This window comes from Mesoplodon densirostris, chromosome 6, assembly GCF_025265405.1.
Source record: "Mesoplodon densirostris isolate mMesDen1 chromosome 6, mMesDen1 primary haplotype, whole genome shotgun sequence".
NCBI classification, from domain to species: Eukaryota; Metazoa; Chordata; class Mammalia; order Artiodactyla; family Ziphiidae; genus Mesoplodon; species Mesoplodon densirostris.
In genome coordinates this window covers 17,849,369-17,873,059 of record NC_082666.1, presented here as the reverse complement: position 1 = coordinate 17,873,059, position 23,691 = coordinate 17,849,369, and the positions used below count along the sequence as shown (strand labels likewise).

The 23,691-nt window shown below is 42.4% G+C and overlaps 1 protein-coding gene across 4 annotated transcripts in view; it reads right to left on the bottom strand.

Moving 5' to 3' along the window:
* ASTN2 (astrotactin 2) overlaps positions 1 to 23,691 on the bottom strand; it is a 927,905-nt gene that overhangs the window by 153,145 nt on the left and 751,069 nt on the right. For all 4 annotated transcript variants that reach the window (XM_060101146.1, XM_060101145.1, XM_060101147.1 and 1 more), the window contains 2 exons: positions 11,883 to 12,016; positions 10,183 to 10,331 (listed from right to left, as the gene is read on the bottom strand). In XM_060101146.1, the coding sequence (XP_059957129.1) occupies positions 10,183 to 10,331; positions 11,883 to 12,016 (283 nt within the window). The remainder of the gene's footprint in view (positions 1 to 10,182; positions 10,332 to 11,882; positions 12,017 to 23,691) is intronic.

Below are 23,691 nucleotides of genomic sequence, written 5' to 3'. Positions count from 1 at the left end.
AACAATTGCCTCACTTCCTCTGCATAGCCTTTACCGACGCCACTAGACTGAGTTAGAAGCCTCTAATCTGTGCTCTTACGGTATCTGAATTGTCTCATCACCTACCATGCTTTAGGGTAATTTCTTGCTAAACTGTATTTATCTCCTAGTAGACTTATAAACTCCATGAGGGCAGGATTCATGGCTTCCTTGCTCCTATTCCATGCCCAGCACACCCTGCAGTGTCTGGACCACAGTAAGAGCTCCATATACATGAATAAAACAAATGAGTGTGCTTTGTGAACTGTTAAAAAAACAAAATAAAACAAAACCCTCAGTGATATAGAAGGCAGGTGGGTGGCATGGGGGAATGGAGAGAATTAAGACCCTCCAAGTACCTTTTCCCTTTGGAGGCGCTTGACTTTAGAAACCTCTCACCCAAAGAGCAGCTGGAGTGACAGAAACATTTTCTGAGGACCTGAGATCAGTTCCAGATGTTTGCAGGCATGTCAGTTTGTACCTCACCCTGTAAAACATATTTCCTTCACCCCTCTCCACTCTAGCTGAGGGAGTGGGGCCCAGTCTCCAATGACATCACCTCTCACAAGTTGGTCCAGGGCAGGCAGACAGCAGGCGGGTGAGGGCTCTTCTAGCTTCTCAGACAAAGAGTAGGGCTCAGCCATGGCCTGCACTGCTTGAGGAGCTATGAGTAATTTCCACGGAATTTCATAAACAGCTCCGATGTAATCACTCCATCACAGCCGCTGCTGCTACCCTCCTGTCAGCTACTGGGGGATGTGAGGCCTTGCTGTCCTTTGCTTTGAGTTATTCCCCCCACACACCCACCTCCCTAACTGCTCCCCATTCACTTGAGAAGGTCATCGGTCTAAGGTCTAAGATGGGATGGTGTGTGTGCAGGGAGAGGGAGTGGGCGGTGTCCTTTGAGTCGTAGATTAGACTTAATGGAAACAGGGAGGGAGGGTTTAGAGAACTGCGTTGGGGATGGAGACAGGTGTCTTCTGACCCTTCAGGATGTTATTCTTGACCCAGATCTAGATGAATCTAGATAAGCAGCTCACGCCTAAGCAGCTTGAAGAGATAAAGACAGGAAAAGATAGACTGAGACATAGGCAGAAGGTGGCATGAAGAAAAAAAGGAAAAAGGGGAGACAGAAAGATGTCAAGAGGGACACACATAAATAGAGGAAAAGAAGGAAGGGAGGAAGGAGAGAGCGAGGAGAGAGAAAGGAAGACACAGAGATAAGAATTGAGAGTTGGCAGGAGGGAAGCCTGGTGCTGCTAAGCTGGGGAGCAGCCCATCAGGCTCCCACATGCCAGGACAGAAAGGAGCACTGACCGGCTCTAGATGCTGCCTTTCGTGGGGAGATGTGGGGGACGGTAGAGAGGGCCCGCTGCCTTGGGCGGGGGCCGACAGAGCCAGCTGGCCTTCCAGTCCTGAACCAAAACCCAAAGCGAAGCTGGGAATCCCATGGGGAGAGGGAGAAGTCTCTGATTTTTAAAAGGTTAACAAATATTCCAGCAGCTGACCAAAGAAAATTCAGGGGAGGGTGGTAGGAGGTTAGGACGTTGGGTGAGACCCTTCCACTCCTTGTCTTTCCTTTTCTGATCCTTACAATGAGGGAGCTGGACGCACTGCTGAGGTCCTGCTACTTTAAAGTTTTGGGATTCTCAGAAGCTGGCATGTACGACAAAGAAGCAATGAGTCTGAAGAGCTACGTTCTCTAGAAGAGTCCCCCAGCTGCCATCATAAGTCTAGATACTCCATCCTGCCCAGACACACAGATACCCTATATCCGCTAATTTCCATTTGCTTCTTGGTTTATTCTCAACAAGAACAAAGCACACCAGAGGTAATATCACTGGTGGAGAGATAGAGAGATATTTGGACTTGGCAGGGAGAGCAGGTAAAGAAACCAGAGCCCCCATTCTAGCACTGACTCTCCCACTAGCTCATGTGTGTAACCTCGGGACAAGCCCCCCTCCCGCCTTCCTCAGCCTTTTTCTCCGTAGGTCAAACATGGTATTTGGATTCATTAAATTTTCTTGTGCCTCACCCCGCCTTCTTATTCCCACCCCCCTGCATCTAGCCCTGCCCAAGAGGCTGAAACCCATGCCAATTGCTCTGATGAGGCCACAGGGGAGAACCAGACGTCTGTTTTTAATATCGATGACAGATTAGCGTGCGGGGAATTCAGCCACCCCCCAAAACAAGCCCCGTCTCTGCTCAAAACAACTGGAACAGGAGGCTAGTTATGCTTGGCTTTCCCAATAGAGTCCCAGGACCGACAGAGCAATAGCTTCTCTGAAGGAAACAAAGAGGGCGCCAAACCCAGGGGTGGGGGGGACAGGAGAAGGAGACAGGGAGGGAGAGTCCGCATTTCAACAGCTAGTTCAAAAGGGTGTTGAACAGATGGCAGTCATAAAGCATGTGTGTGTGTGAGAGAGAGAATGTGTGTATGCATGTATATCTGTGCACACGCATGCGTGAGCTTGTGAATAAATAAACAATTACAGCACTGCACTCGGCTGCCAGCAAAAATCCAGAGAGATCAAAGAGAAAGCCCTCATTTCCTTATTCTGGCCTCACCTGGCCAAATGTGTGAGCAATCCTAACTCTCTAACAAAACAAGTCTTAATCCTTATTTTATTGTTTGTTTTCTTCCTAACATTGAATTTTCCTTTTTCTTTTTTTAATTCATGGAAATTAGAAGCAACTAGCATTTATCAGTACTTACTATGTCTCAAGAACTGTGCTACATTTGACTCTCAAAGTAGCTAACGAAATAGGTGTTATTTTCCCCATTCCACAGATAGGGAAACTGAGACCCAGAAAGGATGTCAACTGGCCCTATATTTCTCAGTGAGAAGTGGTAGAAACTGAAAGCAGAATCCAGGTTTCTGGGGGGGAAAAAAAAAAAAAAGCCCACGCTCCTTAATTTGGCTTGTAACCTCTAAGATAAAGTTCAGTCAAGTAGACTGAAATTTTCAAATTTGGTCCAAGTTCACTTTTGAGATTGTTGAGACGTAGTAAAAGTGGCACGGAGGCAAAGAGATGAGGTTTCTGCTTCAGATATCCACTGCCAATCATCTACAGCATCAATTAATCATAACACCTTTTAGAAGGCTTACTATGTACTCAGCTAGTCTCTAGAACTACGTAAGATCTCATAAGACCACACAGTACTCAAAGAATTAACATCAGAGTTGAAAAGTTAAAACATGTATATGCCTACCCACATACAATTCAATTCAGTGAACACTGAACATCTATGTACGTCAGGCACTGTGGAAGGATACCAAATTATAAAGACATAAGAGTCATTATCCTGCTTCTTTAAAGATAATTGTCCACTGAAAAATTCAAGAATTGGATGGTGGAGAGAATTACAGTCAAGTAGCACAAGGAAGAATTAGAAGAACCTGTAAAGATGGTGGCAGATATGTCATTATCTTCAAACTTCTGAATGGCAGCAGGAAGAAGAAGGGGTAATATCTCTGTGGGGGTCCCCAGACCATGTAACTAAAAAGAAGTTTTATCTCTATCAAAAAAAAGGAACTCTTGGATCAGAACACTGGTTCCTAGATAATCAGAAGGAAGAATCTTGGATTTCCATTTCTGGACTGGATGGAGAAACAGAGACTAGGTTTGTCTACCCTACTACCTGAAACATTAAGGATTTTTTAAAAAGAAAAGAACATAAAACAAGTTTTCAAACTGGAAATCTGGCAACAGAGGACAGAGATCCTGAAATATGGAAAACAAATTCTGTAAGCCCTAAAATTTCTGCAGCTTCCTGCCTTTAGAGAGTTTCTAGGTCACTGCAGGGAGATGCCTGGAAGATTCCCTAAATTGAGAAGGCAGAGTTCTTAGTCCAGGAAGATGAAAGTGACTAGAGTTTATAGGACAGAGTAATGGAGAGGAGAGAGCTGTACAGAGAGAAAATTGAAGAGATCTGTGTAGGGTCCCCTTTCAATACTCAGCAAAGTACTGGTTAATGGATGTATGTAAGGAGACTACCAACCCAAGAGGATTAGACAGAACAATGCCCATTGCTCATACAGGGGCCAGAAATAGTGCCTATTCCTCCCAGTCACACTGGAAAATCTCATAATTCATGGGCCACTGTGTAGAACACACTGAAGGGTCTTGCCTCAGTAGTAGGGAATAATTAGCCCTAGACTAAACACTGCTCTGGTTCCATCTAACAAATCTTAAAAGTAAGACCTAAAAGAATCAAACTGTTTCCAAATAACTTAACTGTGGCCCAGAATAGAGTTCAAAAATATTTATAGGAATAAAAAAGTATCCAGAACCCAACAAGGCAAATATCACAATGTCTGGCCTTTAATCAAAAATTACCTGGCATGCAAAGAAGAAGGAAATTCAACACATACTGAGGAGAGAAATCAATCCATTTAAACTGACCCAGAACTGATACAGATGTTAGAATTAGGAAACAAGGACATCAAAACCATTATTATAACTCTATTCCATACATCAAAAAAGTTATGACATGCCATATACTAGCCAGATCCAAACTGAACTTCCTGGGACTTCCCTGGTGGTAGAGTGGTTAAGAATACACCTGCGAATGCAGGGGACACAGGTTTGAGCTCTGGTCCGGGAAGATCTCACATGCTGTGTGGAGTAACTAAGCCCGTGCACCACAACTACTGAACCTGCGCTCTAGAGCCCGCAAGTCACAAGTACTTTAGCCCACGTGCCACAACTACTGAAGCCCATGCGCTTAGAGCCTGTGCTCCACAACAAGAGAAGCCACTGCAGTGAGAAGCCTGATCACCATGATGAAGAGTAGCCCCCACTCAATGCAACTAGAGAAAGCCCACGTGCAGCAATGAAGACCAAATGCAGCCAAAAATAAATAAATTAATTAATTTAAAATAAATGTTTAAAAAAACAACAAAAAAATTGAACTTCCTAAGATGAAAATCACAATGTCTGAGACTTCCCTGGTGGTGCAGTGGTTAAGAATCCTCCTGCCAATGTGCCAATGCAGGGGACACAGTTTCGATCCCTGGTCCAGGAAGATCCCACATGTCCCAGAGCAACTAAGCCCATGTGCCACAACTACTGAGCCTGTGCTCTAGAGCCCGCGAGCCACAACTACTGAGCCTGCGTGCCACAACTACTGAAGCCCGCGCTCCTATACCCCATGCTCCTCAACAAGAGAAGCCACCGCAATGAGAAGTCTGCACACCACAACAAAGAGTAGCCCCCACTCGACACAACTAGAAAAAGCCCACACACAGCAATAAAGACCCAAAGCAACCAAAAATAAATAAATAAATAAATAGAAAATTACAATGTCTGAGTTAAAAAAAAACACTGCATAGATTAACAGTAGATTAGATACTGCAGAAGGCAACGAAGACATAGCACTAGAAACTATCCAAAAGGAAACAAACAAAAAGAAATAATTTTAAAAAATGTAAAGAGCATCAGTGAGATAACAATTTCAAGTGGCTGAATACATATATTTTTAGAGTCACTGAAGGAGAAACAAGATGGAGAGAGAGAAAAATAATGGCCCCCAATTTTCCAGATGGGCTAAAATGGTAAACCCATATATCCAAGAAGCTTAATAAACCTCAAACACAATAAACTGCTAATGTAAGCAAGACACAGGAGCAACATCTTTAAATTACTAAAAGAAAAATGTGCCAATCTAGAATACTGTACCCAGCCATAATAGCTTACAAGAGCAAAAGCAGAAAGAATTCATCATTAACAAACCTGAAATATAAGAAATAATAAAATATATCCTTCAGGCAGAAAGATAATGAAATCAGATGAAAATATGGACGTGTGCAAAAGAATGAAGAACACCAAAAATGTAAGTTTTTGGTTTTTTACATGAGTAAACAATAAAACTATTAATTAAATATACTTAAAGGATTACTCTTTTAGGAAAATAACAATGAATTATGAAACTTATATATATGAGTAAAATGTATGACAATATAGCATAAAGACTTGGAGGAGAGAAATAAAAGTATACTATATAAGGTTCTTTTACTGTATATGAAGAATTATAATAGCACTTGAGGGCACACTGTGATATGTTAAATATGAATATATAAACCCTGAAGTAATCACTAAACTAACAAAAGAGTTATAATAAATCAATGAAAGAAATAAAATGGAATAATAAATACACTCAATCTAAAAGAAGATAGAAAAAGAAAGGAAACAAAGAAAAGTGAAACAATAGAAAACAAATAGCACAATGATAAACTTAAACCTAACCACAACAATATCATATTAAACATAAATGGTCTAAACACCCCAATGTAAAGATAACAATGTCAGGTTGGATTAGGGAAGAAAAAAAAAGAAGAAAAAGAAAAGAAGAAAGACCTAAATACATGCTGTCTACAAGAAACCCATTTTAAATATAAAGGCACAAGTAATATAAGAGTAAAAAAATGGTAAATCATTCTAACACTAATCAGAAGAAAGCTGAGGAAGTTATATTAATATCAGAAAAAAGTAGATTTTGGGGCAAAAAATGTAACATGGATACAGACAACCATTTCACAATGATAAAGGGATTGATTCATCAAGAGGATATAAAAATTATAAATGTTTATTCACTTAATAACAGAGCTTCAAAATGTATAAAGTAAAAACTGATAGAACTATAAGGAGAAACAGATATATCCACAATCATCATCAGAGGTTTCAGTACCATTCTTTCAAGTATTGATACAACAAGAAGACAGAAAATCAGAAAGGTTTTAGAAGACTTGAACAACACAATCAACCAATTTGATCTAACTAGCATTCATAGAAAAACTCATCCATAAATAGAAGAAAATACATGATTTTAAACTGGACACTGAAAACAATGATAGACCATGTCCTGTGCCATAAAACCAGTCTTAATAAATTTAAAATGATCCAGCAACCCCACTCCTGGGCATATATCCAGAGAAAATCATAATTCAAGAAGATACATGCACCTCAATGTTCACTGCAGCACTGTTTACAATAGCCAAGACATGGAAGCAACCTAAATGTCCATCGACTGATGAATGGATAAAGAAGATGTTATACATATATACAATGGAATATTACTCAGCCATTAAAAAGAATGAAATAATGCATTTGCAGCAACATGAATGGACCTGGAGATTATCATACTAAATAAGTCAGACAGAGAAAGACAAATATCATATGATATCACTTATATGTGGAATCTAAAAAAAAATTATACAAATGAACTTATTTACAAAACAGAAACAGATTCACAGAGTTAGAGAACAAACTTATGGTTATGGGGGAAGGGTCATGGGGAGGGATAGATAAGGAGTTTGGAATTGACATATACACACTGCTATATTTAAAATAGATAACCAACAAGGCCCTACTGTACAGCACAGGGAACCCTGCTCAATATTCTGTAACAACCTAAATGGAAAAAGAACTTGAAAATATGTATAACTGAATCACTTTGTTGTACACTTGAAACTAACACAACTTTGTTAATCAACTATACTCCAATATAAAACAAAAATTAAAAAAAAATGATTAAAGTCATAAAAAGTGTATACTCTGATATAGTGGAATCAAATTAAAATTCAATGACAGAAAGTTATCTGAAAAATCCCCAAATATTTGGAAATTAAGTAACATGCATCTAAAGAATCCATGGGTCAAAGAAGAAAACAAAAGGGAAATTAAAAGGTATTTTGAACTGAATGAAAATGAAAACACAATTTATCAAAAATCTGTGGTAAGCCACTAAAGCAGTAATTAGGGAAAATACTTGTCTTACAAGAAAAATCTCAAATCAACAACTTCAGCTACCACCTTAAAAATCTAGAAAAAAGAGGAACAAATTAAATCTAAAATAAGCCAAAGAAAAGAAATAACAAAGGTCAGAGTAGAAATCAATGAAATGGAAAACAATAGCAAATGTAGGTGAAATCAAAGCTGATTCTTTGAGAAGATAAATAAATTACACAACCTTCTTTCCAGATTGATCAGAAAAAAAGAGAGAGATGACAGAAATTACTGATATCAAGAATGAGAATGATATCACTATAAATTCCATAAATATTAAAAAAAAATAATAACAGAATATCACAATTTCTTGCCAGTAAATTTTATAACTTACACGAAATGGATAAATTCTTTGAAATACACAAGGTACCAAAATCACTTAAGAAGAAATTCATAACCTGAATAGCCCTATATCTATCAGAGAATTAAATTAGTAATTAAAACCTTCTTACAATAAAAGCTCCAAGCCCAGATTATTTCACTTGTGAATTCTACCAAACAATTTTTTAAAAATACATTACTAATTCTACCCAAACTCTTTCAGAAAACTAAAAAGGAGAAAATATTCTGCAATTTATTTTGAGAGGCCAGAATTATCCTGACAGCAAAACAGACACAAGCATTACCAGAAAACTACTGATCAAAATACCTGACAAATAAGGATGCAAAAATCTAAACAAAATTTTAACACAATAAATCCAATAATATATAAAAAAAGGTAGTGCATCATGACCATGTGGCATTAATTTATTCCAGGAATACAAGGGTTTTTTTTTTTAATCCTTTGGAAATGCATCAATATAATTTACCGCATTAACAAACTAAGAAACATAAACTATGATCATTTCAATGGACACAGAGAATTCAACATTCATAACAAATAAATAAAGATTCAAAATAAAGATTCAAGCACTGTGCTGGGAGTAGGACAGACTGGCTGTGGAACTTTGGGAAGGTCACAGACCTCTCTGGGATTCACTACTTGATCTATAAAAATGCGCCTGGTAATCGTTCAGAGACTAATGTTAGCAACATGGCGGCATAAGAATTTTCAGCCCTTGTCTCTCCCCCACCTCCCAACCCCCATCGCCCCCATCACCCCTCTAACAACCTCCATCAAAAAATCAATTTGAACCAATCCGAGTAATGGCATTGTGGGGAAAATCTGAACCGAAAAATCAATTTGAACAGCTGTCCGTGCACAGAAATACTTCACAAGAACTAAGGTTTCTAACTAAGAACTAAGAACTAAGGTGAGGGATCATTGCACCTGGGTGAAGCACAAAACTAAGAAAAGATGCTTTGAGGAGGGTAGGAAAGATAGATTCACATTACGCTTATAACCTCTCCCCCAAGCCTGAGCAGCCCAGTGCCGAGAGAGAAACCGTCCCTTTGGAAGAAAAGAGAAAAGTGATACCAACTTCACTTTGCACTCCAGAGCCAGCTCCCACGGCTGTAGGTGGCTCCCAGAAGACTTCTGTGTGCATCCAGGACTCTGGCTCATCCCAGCAACCGCTGTCTCCAGGGGCCCCAGCAGCTTCCATGGCACCAGGCTCTCAGTGGGCTCCCACGAACCCAGGTCTCCAAGCCACCCTGGCGCCTGCCAGCTCCGAAGGCCCCCAGGTGATCTACCCTTGAACCCGGGTTTCCGGCTGGGCCCAGCACTAGGCCAACTACCACCAACTCAGGCTTTTGACCTACCCTGGAACCAGGTTGGCTCCCAGGCTCCTGACACTCCAGCATTCCAGGCCTGCCCTCATGGCCCAGCCTCAAGGCCAGCTCCCTCAGACCCAGGCTCCCCGCCTGCCATAAGCCAGACCAGCCCTGCAGACCCACCTCCAGGATGTCACAGTCTCCTGTGTACTCTTTAAGTAAACTTAAAGCACTCCTTCAGATCCACTTCCCGCATCTTCTCCTGCATGTCTGAATAATTTCCAAATCCTCTTCCCCAGCATGAAAGACAACTATCTCAGTACATCTCACTAGAAAAGGCAATTCCTTGAATTTCTTTATCTCAGTCCCAGAGATAATATATTTACAGATCAAGGTCTTCAAAAGCGTAACCTGTAGGCCTTCCCAAGTAGAAATGGTCAAATCCTTTTTTGAATTAACTAACACTTTAGTATATGACTTTGTGGATCCAACTTAGAGAATCAGAAATTCTCTACAAGTACAATTTGCTACCTTCCCCTGCAGAAAATCATACCAAAAAGCACACAGGTGTGGGAACTAGGTAACAAACGCCAAACAGTGAAACTTCCCAGTGCCTTCCCAGTTCAGAGGACACCAAGTCTCCAAAGGTAGTTAGAAAATCCCAGTTTCCCTCCTCTGTCACACCATCTCAACGAAAGAGGAAGTCTTGAACTTTCTACTTACCTGTGTAGAGGTCCGTATCTGTGTATTCATCCACTTTCTTGTGCTGCAGAATATAATCAGAGACCTTGGTCCCAATAGCTGGCTGAACATCTACCCACTCCAAGGAGACCACGGTGCTGGAGGGCTCTACTGCTGGGGAGAGCCGCAACCTAGGGGGGTGACAGGGAAGGTTGTTTGTTTGCCAGCCAGTACTGTCTGGGCCCCAAGAGTTTGCACAGGCCAAAATTAAAAGCACAGGATTCAGTCTGGCTTCAACCCACCACCATACCCCTTGTGTAGACTTAGGCAATTAATTATACCTCTCTCAGCCTCTGTTTCGTCGTTCATAATGGGGATAAGAAAGAGCCACCTTTTGGATCAATGTGGAATCCAGTAAATTAATCCAAGTACACAGTATGCGCTCACAGCAAGTTGATTAGCTTTCCATTTGTTTAAACTATATTCTCAATGATGCTTCACTGTCAATTAAATTGGCAGTGCCTTCAAACACAGTCATCTGCCAACCTCTCTGCCATTCTCTTCAATCCCCCAGTATATCAGTCAATGCTTTAATATCCTTAAATCAATACTCCCTCACAGAGGGCAGGGATCCTGGGGAATCCTTTCACAAAGCAGGAAATAACAGAATGTTTGAAGGTGAGAACTGGGAGGGTCCTTTGAGAGAGAGAAGTGCAATCCCCTCATTTCATAGAAGGCGAAAGCAAAGCCCAGAAAAGGGGATGATCTGCATAAAGTCACACAGCAAACTGGGGACAGAACCATGATGGTGACTTTGCTTGTCCCCAGCCCAGATTCCTTCTCTCTTTCCACTATACCCACTAACTCTGCAATGACTATCTTACAATGGACCCTCAGTATTGGCTCCTGCCCAGATCTCCTCCACTCCTCACACCCCTCTCTCTCTTAATCACACTGCCCCAATCAAGACGACCTTCCTTTACTTCCTCAAATGGTGAGTTTCCTGAGTCAGGGCTTTCCCATGGGCTCTGTCTTTTTCCTGAAGCACGTCTGTTGCCATTTGCTGCCTGGCGAACTCGGACTCTAATTCAGGTCTTCTCAGAGAGGCTTCCCAGACTATCTCCCTCTCCTCCAACTAAAGCATCCCTTCTTTGTTCTGTCCATTAGCACATCTTTGTTTTTCTTTCATATTTTTATTATTTAAATGTTTAAACGGTATCACGCTTTCCTGTTTTTGCTTTGACATCTGTCCCCCTCACTAAACGGTCAGTTCCCTAAGTGCGCAGACTGTGCCTGTCTTGGCTCATTAATGAATTCCCCAATGTCTGACACATAGCAGGTGTTCAAAACTTATTTGTTGAATGAATGAATAATATAAAGTTTCTTCGAAAAGGTCCTACACTTTCTTTATCTCGGTAGTCCCAGTGGTCAACACAGAACTGGCAAAGAAGGAGTTAGTGCCCAGTAAACCTTTGCCGAATGGATGAGTGAAGAAAAGTAATGATGGCTGGCTTGGTGCTATTAAAATAGCACACGCTGCAGGGTAAGTGTCTACCCCTGAGCCACGATTCCATTCTGCCAAAGCTCCCTGCTTTCTCAAAGAAGGAGGTAGGCCCCCAGAGACTTCAGGCATCTGCTGAAGCACCTTAGGAACAGAAGCAAGCCATGGCCTGCACTGGCAGGACAAGAGTATGAGTCCATGGAAAGGGGTGGCCAGAGGAAGAGGGGCCATACATACGTACACCGGCTGCGGGAGAGGGCTGCAGTTGGGGAGTCCGCTGGCATCAAAGGCGCCGAGGTCACACCTGCACCAGTCATCGATCACGTCCCCTTTCCCTGAGCACCAGTAGGAGCTCATCAGTGCGCTCTTGAAGGCCTGGAATACAGGAGGACAAAAGATGATTATCCCTAGGTTCTTCATGACATTTTTTTTTCTTATTTTTTTTTCTTTCTTATTTTTTTTCTTATTTTCTTAAATTCCATATATATGTGTTAGCATACGGTATTGGGGTAAAACAGGAATAAAGACACAGACCTACTTGAGACTGGACTTGAGGATATGGGGAGGGGGAAGGGTAAGCTGGGACAAAGCGCGAGAGAGACATGGACATATATACAGTACCCAACGTAAGGTAGATAGATAGTGGGAAGCAGCCACATAGCACAGGGAGATCAGCTCGGTGCTTTGTGACCGCCTGGAGGGGTGGGAAAGGGAGGGTGGGAGGGAGGGAGACGCAAGAGGGAAGGGATATGGGAACAGATGTATATGCATGACTGATTTACTTTGTTATAAAGCAGAAACTAAAAAAAAAAAAAAAAGAGAGAGGATTATGACAATGGTGGAGAGATGGAGAGTGAAGGTCCCAGTGGCCATGAGAGTCACTGACCCAAGCTTCAGAGGAGCTCTCCTGGGCACAGGACACCATTTCATGCATAAAGCCCCAGCATTCTACCACTGGGTTCTTCTGTTTTGAGCCATTTTCCACCCAACAGCCAGAATGATCACTGAGACAGGATAGTAATAGCATCCATTGAGAATCTCCCCTGGGCCTGACACTCTAAGTATATTAACTTATCTTCAGTACCTCACACGATAGCTGTAATAAAAATTATCATTATTTCCCATTCTACAAACTAGAAAACTGGGGCACATAGAAGGTAAGTAATTTGTCTGAGGTTCATAGCTATTAAGTGATGGAACTGAGACTGATCCAAGACAGTCTGGCTCCAGACCCTGCCCTCCTTAACACCTTGCCACACTGCTTCTTGTAGAAATCTGACCACCTCACCACCCTGCTTCGAAACCTTCAGAGGCTCCCCATAGCCCTCAGGATAAAGTCTAAGCTCCTTGCTCTAGCTCCTGACCACCTTCTTAGTCTCATCTCTCACCACTCCTCTGATTTCCCTTTGCATGCTACCATCCACCCTCATGCAACCATTAACATTTCCACCAACAGTGAATTCCTGCTTATGAAAAGTATGCTCTAAATCAGGAGACAGCAAAGTGTTTCTGCAAAGGACCAGACAGTAAATATTTTTGACTTTATGGCCAGGCAGTCTCTGCCACAATAACTTAACTCTGCCTTTGTAGCATGAAAGTGACACAGATTATACTTTAAATAAACAGGCATGTTTGTGTTCCAATAAAACTTTATTTATAATGACAGACAACAGGCTAGACTTATTCTGAGGTACATTGTTTGCTGACCCTTGCTCTAAATGATGATTGATTGACTGATTGATTATTATTATTTTGGCTGTGTTGGGTCTTCGTTGCTGCTGCGCGGCCTTTCTCTAGCTATGGCGAGCGGGGGCTACTCTTCGTTGTGGTGCATGGTTTTCTCATTGCGGTGGCTTCTCTTGTTGCGGAGCACGGGCTCTAGGCGCGTGGGCTTCAGAAGTTGCAGAGCGTGGGCTCAGTAGTTGTGGTGCGCAAACTCTATAGCTCAGGCTCAGTAGTTGTGGTGCATGGGGTTAGTTGCTCCACAGCATATGGGATCTTCCCGGACCAGGGATCGAACCTGTGTCCCCTGCATTGGCAGGCGGATTCTTAACCACTGTGTCACCAGGGAGTCCCCTTATGTTCTATTTAACTGCAGTGTGCTTCATTGTCTCTCTCTTTCTCTCTCTCTCTCTTTTTTTTTAATACATCCTGTCCTCTCTACTGGAACACTCAACCCCACCCCCACCTTGGAATCCAATTCACTCTTTTGGTCTCAGATGAAACCTTCTTTTCTATGGGAACCCTACCTTGACTTTCTTAAGCCTGTAATCAGGCTCCTCTTCTGGACACCACAACACACTAGACCACACCTAATCATCACATTCCCTTGCCTATCTCACCCAACAGACTTTGATTCCACCAAGGGCACAGGCCATGCCTTGTTCACATGAGTGTTCCCATGGGACTGAGAACACTTATTCAGTCAATATTTACTGAATAAATGAACAGACACTGAAAAACTGATCATGAGGCTGAGGTTCAGATGTGCTTTATGCTTTCGTCACTCCATTTACACTGACATTTCAAGGCGCTGGGGATTCAAAATGTTTGACAGCTCTTTTTCAAACTTGGGGATTCCAGAGAATGTTGATCTCTTACTCCTTTGCCAGGTAACAGACTACCTGCTTTCTTTCTTTTTTCTTTTATTTATTTATTTTTTTTTTACTTTCTGTGTACTTTTCAAACTAAAGCTTCACAAAACCTACTACCAAGGACACTTGATTACCCAGGTGACACTTTTTCCATCTTGCATTTTTTTTGTTAGTTATTTATTTTTGGCTGCACTGGGTCTTTGTTGCTTCATGCGGGCTTTCTTTAGTTGTGGCGAGTGGGGGCTACTCTTCGTTGTGGTGCACAGGCTTCTCATTGCGGTGGCTTCTCTTGTTGCAGAGTACGAGCTCTGGGCACATAGGTTTCAGTAGTTGTAGCACACAGGTTCAGTAGTTGTGACTTGCGGGCTCTAGAGCACAGGCTCAGTAGTTGTGGTGCACAGGCTTAGCTGCTCTACAGCATGTGGAATCTTCTCAGACCAGGGCTCGAACCTGTGTCCCCTGCATTGGCAGGTGGATTCTTAACCACTGCGCCACCAGGGAAGCCCTCCATCTTGCATTGTTGAAAAGACTCAAGTACAGCATGTTTGTGTAAAGTGGGTCTGGGGTCTGCCTCCTTAGCTACTCAGAACACAGATCTAGAAGGAGAACGTGTATATCAAGGACACTACTGTGTAAGCCTCCAACACATTCATCTCAGTGCCTCTGATGAGAAGGCTCCGATTATTCCTGCCATATGTCCTTACTCATATCCTCTCCAAGGGGCGAACAAACGATCTAATTTCTCCTGAATTAAGAATAGTGACCCAAAGAAATAAAAAGAATTATAAGAGCTAATGTTCATGAAGCACCTAATTACACAGTGGAAGATACTTTAAGGGCATTAAAGTGTAATTCTCACAATAGTCCTGAGAAACAGATACTATGATCTTCATTTACAGGTGAGAATTAGGAACCAGAACAGTGAAGAAATATTCCCAAGATCACACAGCAAGCAAATGATGGAAGCAGAATCCCAACCCAGATCTCTGTGACTCCCAAGCATAGGTCTTTTCTATTTAACCACTCAGGACAGTGGGGTTGACTTCAGGCAGGACTGCCAGATTCAGTAAATAAAAATACAGGATGCCCAGTTAAATTCACATTCCAAATAAACAACTTTTTTTAGTATAAATATATCCCATTCAGTGTTTGCATATAAATTATGTGGGCCAGAGTCTGGCACACAATAATAGCACTGTTCTTAAGACAAGTTAGAACCTATGTTAGGAACAACATAGGTTCTCCTACTGGCACCAGAGGGGGCACTCTCATGAGGGCAGAAACCAGATGGGATGGGTCATGCTGACTGACAGACTTTCTTCTCCCTCCATTTGCCAGTTCCCTCTGATTTAAATTAACATGTACAACTGCTCGTGGTTTAAGATTCGGTAACATCTCCAGCTAGAGCTAAGGGCTTAATTACCATAATGGTGAAATCCAGGGCCATGGATGGAAGTAACACAGATGGTAAGAGACTGCCTTGGACTCCAGCAAGGGGAGGAGAGAGAACATCCTGTTTTGTGTACGTGTTTTTGTTTGTGCCTGTGCGCATGTGTGTGTGTGTGTGTGTGGTTTTTGTAATCAATAGTCACAGGAGCTTGTGAAAAACAAAACAGGAAATCTCTCTGGACTTTGTGAGTTTCACCATCCAAGCAGCTCTTGGGAAGAAACACTGCCTGTGAGTCTCCACATCCACTGGCTCTTTCCCAAACCCTGAGGAACAGAACGGGGACTGCAGCAGTGGCCAGGCAAACCATGGATAGAGCTCAAACACACCCTGATAAAAGGCCTACATCAAACAGGGAGCCCTCGCAAGGCACCAGAAGCCAGCATGCATCAGCTCAGGTTCACTCTTTTCTTACATCTCCAGTCCTTGCAACACTCCATCCCGAATCCAAATAGATCCCAAGGGAGGAACAGCATAGAATGTTCCAGCTTCCAGGGACTCCATAAATCATCTAAGTGAATCTGTTTTACAGATGCACATACAGTGGCCCAGAAATGCTAGTTGGCTGGCCCAAGGTGATAGAGCAACTTTGTGGTGAAATGACTCTATTCCTCCATTTAATCCTCAGAATTACCCTTTGAGATGGGTGTCCTATTCCCATTCACAGACACATGGAGGAGTAGAATTTGAACTGAAATTCGTCTGAATTCTGGCACCCTGGACTTTCCCAGGTCGCACAGGAACTATAAATGCCAAGATTTCATTCAAAACATCCTTTTCAGCTGTTCTGCTTGTATCACGTGCTTATGTGTTGTTTGTTGTGTGCATGTGTGTGTGCCTGTGTGTGTTCTCAGAGGAAAATGAAACCTTACACTAGAGGCATTGTTGACTCCTAGCTTTTGAAAAAATGAAGGCACTTAAGAAACAAATCCTGTGCTTAATACAGGGCTAAGGGCCACATTTGCATGGTCATTGGTTTTCATGACAATGAAGGTTTGCATTTCCACTACCAGTGAATGCTTCCAACTTCTGGCTAATTAGCTAGCAAACCAAGCCTCTCAGGATGAGAAAACAGCTACAAAAATGTTAAGCAATCAAAACTAGGATTTGTTCTTGACTCTACTGTTACTTCCCTAATTGAACTTTGCATAAGTTATTTCTCTAGTTAAGCCTCAATTTGTCCATCTGTAAAATGAGGACACAGAAGTTTTATTTTGGAGGGTTTAATTAACTGAACTTCCTCCTCCATACTACATGCCATCTAGATGCTGAGAAAGACGATGGACAAGACCCAGTCACTAACTTCAAAGGACTCACAGTCTAGTGATGAAGATGCACACAATTACAATTAATATGGTTCAAATGCTGTGAAGTAACATGCAGGAGGTTATGGGAATACAAAGGAAGAGGACTTTCCAGCTCTAAAAATTTTGACAATGCCTTGGGAATCTTAAACTTCAAGTTAACACTCCGTATTTGATTAAGATAGATTCTTGGGACCATCTATACAGAATGTCACTAAGCCTACGAATTAAATTCCATACTCTATACTTACAATGACTATTTTTTACACTGAAAAATTATACTCAGGGGCTGACACCAAGTCTGCTATTTTTGATACGGAGATGGTTCTGCTTTGTATAACCAAAAAGATGCCCTGAAGTCCTCACTCAAAGCGTCATGAATCTGTTATCTTCAGTACTAATAAGCTTGGTCAGGCGGTGCTCAACCCATACCAATTGAGGAGATGAAAGGCCCTCTGGAGAAAGAAACAGATGACCTTTTTACCACCAGGCTTCCTTTTAGCACCTAACACAGTACCTAGCAGATAGCCTAAGTCAGCCAATATTTGTTAAGTTGAATTAAAAATTCACATGCAATGCTGAATGAAATGAACCAAGTTTATAAATGATATCATAAAGCCAGGAAAATGGGTGTGTGTGATGCTCTCCTTCCTCACGATTACTTGTATCTCCCACATCAGTGAAGGACACTCCCACCAACTTGGTGCCTCCAGACAGAAACTGAGGGTTACCTGGGCTCCCCTCTCTACCTCATAACAGGTTTCAAACCAACTTCTCTCCCCCCAGCCGCATGGCTGTCTCCTGGGTGCAGGTAATGCCTCTTCTCTAGGCAATTGTCATAGCCCCTGGACTGGCCTTCCAGCTCCAGTCTTTTCCAGCACATCCTCTCCCAGCTTTCTAAAGCATCACTGCCCATTCCACCCCCTTGCCTGCACCCCTTCAAATACTCCACCACCTTCTGATTGAAGCCTCTACTTCTTAATCTGATTTCAAAGTCCTCTGTCGTTCAGCCTGTGGCTTTTCTCCCATCGTCTCCTTACTGTTCCTACTCTGTGCTCTAGCACATACCATCTTATAGGAGTGCACTGCTTCATACCAAGCCTTTGCTCATGCTGTGCCTTTGTCTAAAATGCCCTTTCCCCACTTATGTTTCCTTGCTGAAATCCAGGAAACTTTTTGTCCACCAGGACCCTGTCACTTGAGAGATTCTGTCTCTCTCCTCTCGTTCAATTTTTGCACGTCACAGTCCCTCGCAATTTGCTTGTTTGTGTGTACTTCTTGCTTATCAGACTGGGAACTCCTCCAGGCCAAGATAATATATTTGATTCATCTCTCTCTCCCCAGCTCCAACCAAAAGAGTCAACACATTGTAGGGTCCCCAAAATATGTGTTAAATTCCATAGATATACGTAATAGGATGCTCGGCCAAAGAATAAACTTGCATACTTGCTGGGGGTTTTTTCCAGCAAAAGAGATGACAGAAGTGCAATTGGTCACCTTAAAAAGAATAAATTCCTTGATGTCGTTGAAAAGGGGTCAGGGTGGTGTATGGAAGTAGAATCCCTTTTGGAGGCATTTGGGATTACTGCTTGGAGAGTAGGTGGATAGTTCTTTGCCCAGGAAGTACCTGGGTCTAAAATAACATGCTCCTATGTTCCCAGAGAGAGATGGGAGGAAGGGAAGTGGGTGACATTCTAGTTTTGTAGGAAGACTAATTCCTGAGCTCACGCTGACCACATTTGATTGGTCAGGAGGGACTAGGATTGATGAACATAGAAGGGTTGAAGAGGACATCATAGCAGTGCTTGTGCAGAGGCAGAAATAGTGGTTTAGAGCCTGGCCTGGACCTCTCGGATAGGACCTACCTGAGCCACCTGCCATTCAGTCATCAGCACACCCCCTAGAGTGGCTATAGGAGATGCCAATCACTCATTGCCCTGGTAGTTACAGGAGTTGGAGACCAGGGGCTGGAGCCCCCATTCTTCGGGAAAAAAATAAGTAATGCTGGTGTGTCCTGACAGTGAGGAGATTAACTGGTCATCTTGTTACAAATCAATGGCTGCATACTTAAGCAGCATGTGTGAGAACATTTGGGAAGAGAAGTGGGTAATGTTAGTTGACTTAAGACTTCTTATTCCCAAACAGAGCAGGAAGGCAGGTGTGGTGACTTTAAAACATGACCCTAAATATCTGTGACATTTCCCTCACCTTGAGGTGGGATCCATGTTCTCTCCCCTTGAGTCTGGGCTCTACAATTGCTTGACCAAAGTAAGTACGGCTGCTTCAATTTCTGGGCTCAGGCCTTAAGAAACTGGCAGCTTCCACATCATGTCTCTTGGAATGCTCACTCTTAGAGCCCAACCACCATGCTGTGGGGAAGCCCAGACCACAGGGAAAGGCCACTTGTAGGTATTCCAGGCAACAGACCCAGCTGAGGACCCAGCCAACAGCCAAGGTCATCTGCCAGATGGGTGAGACATAGATACCTGCTGACTGCAGCCATATGAGGGAACCAAGTCAGAAGTGCCCAGCTCAGCCCAGTCAACCCCCAGAACCATTAAAGACAATAATAAAATGATTATTGTTTTAAGCCACCAACTTTGGGGACTGCGTAGGAATGAATAACTGGAACAGCAGGTAATTCACTTCTGAATAATCCTGAAAGATTACTTAGAAGAGGTAGCAACTAGGGAGCAGCTGATCAAAGGGAAGTAGACACCTTAAATTACATACTCATCCCCGGGGTTAGAGGGCTCTGAAGTGCATACACACATACTCATTGCCCCAGATCCCTGGCATTTCAGACCTGAAAGAGTCCTGAAAGGTGAAACTGGCCTTCACAACTTTGCACAGACTAAGAGGCCCAAAAGGAAAAGAGACCTATCCAAGTTTACACCACAAGAATCTGTCAGAAAATAAACTAAGTTTTTCATATCAACTAACATTCACTATACAAGGCTGCTTACCTTTGGAACTGGCTTCAAGCCACTAATTTGTTATGCTTTTAGATAGGAAACAAATATAATAGCAACATTTACTGAGAGTGTCATAAGCATTTTAATACACATTATCTCATTCAATCCTGTCAATAGCCTTATGAAGCAGATTCTGCTGTTACCATCCCCATTTTACAGGTGAGGAAACTGAGGTCTGAAGGGTGAAACAACCTATTCAAAGTCACCCAGCTAAAAAGTGGTAGAACAAGGATTCGAACTCAGTTCCTTTGATCCTACCATCATGAACAATATTCTCACTAACTAGAGGATATTAGTAACAGCACTTAACATTTATTGAGTGCTTACTACAAGCCAAGCACTGTTCTAAACACTTTATATGTATTCCTTCTCACAACAACCCTAAGTACTTTAGACATATTAACTCATTTAATTCTCCCAACAACCTATGAGGTAGGCATGACTGTTATGTTCCATTTTACATTTATGCCCAAGATCCTACAGCTAGTGAGTGGCACGGACAGGATTTGAACCCAGGGAGTCTGACTCTAGAGCCTGTGCTCTGAAATGCAAAGCCTCCAAACACACAATCCATTTTTTAAAAAAATGTTATTTATGTTCCCGATTCCCCCCACCTTTAGCATATACTGAGATTTTTCACTGTACCTATGGGAATGGGCCAATGAAAATGCTATAGGTAACTGCCATTTACATTTAAGTCAAACGTGAGCAATGTTATATAGTTCAATGTAATAGAAGCCTCAGGAGTGAATAAAGTCTCACAGGAAGAGGCTACAGAGCTCAGACACAAGAATCCCAGGGAACTCTAACATTTTCTGCCTAACTTGCTGTGTGACCTCAGTAAGTCATTTACCCTCTCTGGGCCTTATTATCACCTGTATTCTCTTCAACATGGACATACATTCCACAGCATTGCTGGTTCTAATCATTTTCTGATTTGTGTTCTGGATTTTGCTTTTTCTCAAAGCTGTCCACAATTTTCCCACCCCCTTTAAAACTTCTCATCCCAGATATACTGCCTGGGAGCCTTAAAAATTCATGCCAGTAGGCAAAACCATGGGGACAGTAGAAGGATCAGTGGTTGGCAGGGGTTGGGGGAAGGGAAGGATGAATGGGGGGGTGCAGAGGATTTTAGGGCAGTTAAACCTATTCTGTATGATACTATCACGGTGGATACATGTCATTATACATTTGTCAGAACTCACAGAGTGCACACCAAGAGTGGACCTTCTTGTAAACTTTGGACTTTGGGTGATAATGATGTGTCAGTGTCAGTTCATTGATTGTAACAAATGCATCACTGTGGTGTGGGAGGATGATGATGGGGAGAACTCTGGGGGGGGCGGGGAGTGTATGGGGACTCTTTGCACTTTACACTGGGATTTTGCTGGGAGCCTAAAACTTCTCTTAAAAATAAAGCCTATTTTTAAAACTCCTGCCAGAACACTCTATGACATAAATCACAGCAAGATCCTTTTTGACCCACCTCCTAGAGAAATGGAAATAAAAACAAATATAAACAAATGGGACCCAATGAAACTTAAAAGCTTTTGCACAGCAAAGGAAACCATAAACAAGACAAAAAGACAACCCTCAGAATGGGAGGAAATACTTGCAAATGAAGCAACTGACAAAGGATTAATCTCCAAAATTTACAAGCAGCTCACGCAGCTCAATATCGAAAAACAAACAACCCAATCCAAAAATGGGCAGAAGATCTAAATAGACATTTCTCCAAAGAAGATATACAGAGTGCCAACAAACACATGAAAGGATGCTCAACATCACTAATCAGAGAAATGCAAATCAAAACTGCAAAGAGGTATCACCACACACCAGTCAACATGGCCATCATCAAAAAATCTACAAACAATAAATGCTGGAGAGGGTGTGGAGAAAAGGGAACCCTCTTGCACTGTTGGTGGGAATGTAAATTGATACAGCCACTATGGAGAACAGTATGGAGGTTCCTTAAAAAACTAAAAATAGAACTACCATACGACCCAGCAATCCCACTACTGGGCATATACCCTGAGAAAACCCAATTCAAAAAGAGACATGTAGGGCTTCCCTGGTGGCGCAGCGGTTGAGAGTCCACCTGCCGATGCAGGGGACACGGGTTTGTGCCCCGGTCTGGGAAGAACCCACATGCTGCGGAGCGGCTAGGCCCGTGAGCCATGGCTGCTGAGCCTGCACGTCCAGAGCCTGTGCTCCGCAATGGGAGAGGCCACAACAGTGAGAGGCCCGTGTACCACAAAAAAAAAAAAAAAAAAGACATGTACCACAATGTTCATTACAGCTCTATTTACAATAGCCAGGACATGGAAGCAACCTAAGTGTCCATCGAGAGATGAATAAAGAAGATGTGGCACATATATACAATGGAATATTACTCAGCCATAAAGAGAAAGAAAATTGAGTTATTTGTAATGAGGTGGACAGACATAGAGTCTGTCATACAGAGTGAAGTAAGCCAGAAAGAGAAAAACAAATACCGTATACTAACTATACTATATATATACTATACTATATATATAGTATATACTATATATATATATACTATATATATATATATATACTATATATATACTATACTATATATATGGAATCTAAAAAAAAAAAAAAAGTTCTGAAGAACCTAGGGGCAGGACAAGAATAAAGATGCAGATATAGGGAATGGACCTGAGGACACGGGGAGAGGGAAGGGTAAGCTGGGATGAAGTGAGAGAGTGGCATGGACATATATACACGACCAAATGTAAAATAGATAGCTAGTGGGAAGCAGCCACATAGCACAGGGAGATCAGCTCGGTGCTTTGTGACCACCTAGAGGGGTGGGATAGGGAGGATGGGAGGGAGACGCAAGAAGGAGGGGGTATGGGGATATATGTATATGTATAGCTGATTCACTTTGTTATACTGCAGAAACTAACAGATCATTGTAAAGCAATTATACTCCAATAAAGATGTTAAAAAAATAACAAAACTGCCAGTTCACATCTTCTCTGTAGAAGAGGCCCCACAGATGATGAGCATGTCATTGATGGTCTTTGAGGAAAGGGGGGAGTGGGATGAAGAAGAGAGGCACCTATTATGCATTTCTTTACTCTAGGTCTGGTGCTGGGACATCTGTCTCTTAGCTCCTGTAAGACTCGTAGCAACCTGTGGATACGGCAGCGCTTACTGTTCCCAGTAATCCGTACAGATGAGCAAATGTAGGGTCAGAGAAGAGATACCAGCCCAGGTCCCCCAGGTTGAATGCAGCAGAGCAGAGGGCCTCTAACTCTGAATCCCATGCTTTGCCCCCTGACCTCCCTTACCCTACCCCTCAGTTTCAGCCTCTGAGTTAGATCCGCTCACTCACAAGGCCACACAGTAAAGCAATACTAATAGGCAAGGACCCATTTCCTTATGAGAAATTGTGCAGTTCAATCTATAGCTCTATAAATCACAGGAATGACACCGAATTTCCTGTCAGGATAAAGTTTGCTTTTCAAGCCATTCTCGCCTGAATGATGAGAGCCCGACAGAACAGCGTGTTAATCTGGGCGACAGGGTGAAGACGTTTAGGGGCAGCCAAACCCCTTCTTGCCACACTTGCCTCTGCTAATGAAAATATATTAGAGAAATAAATATACATCCCACTGAGACGTTCCTACACAGGGCTCTGTCAGCTGTCTGTTTCCCAAGATGTACAGAGACAGGATGATACGGTTATATGATCCTCAGG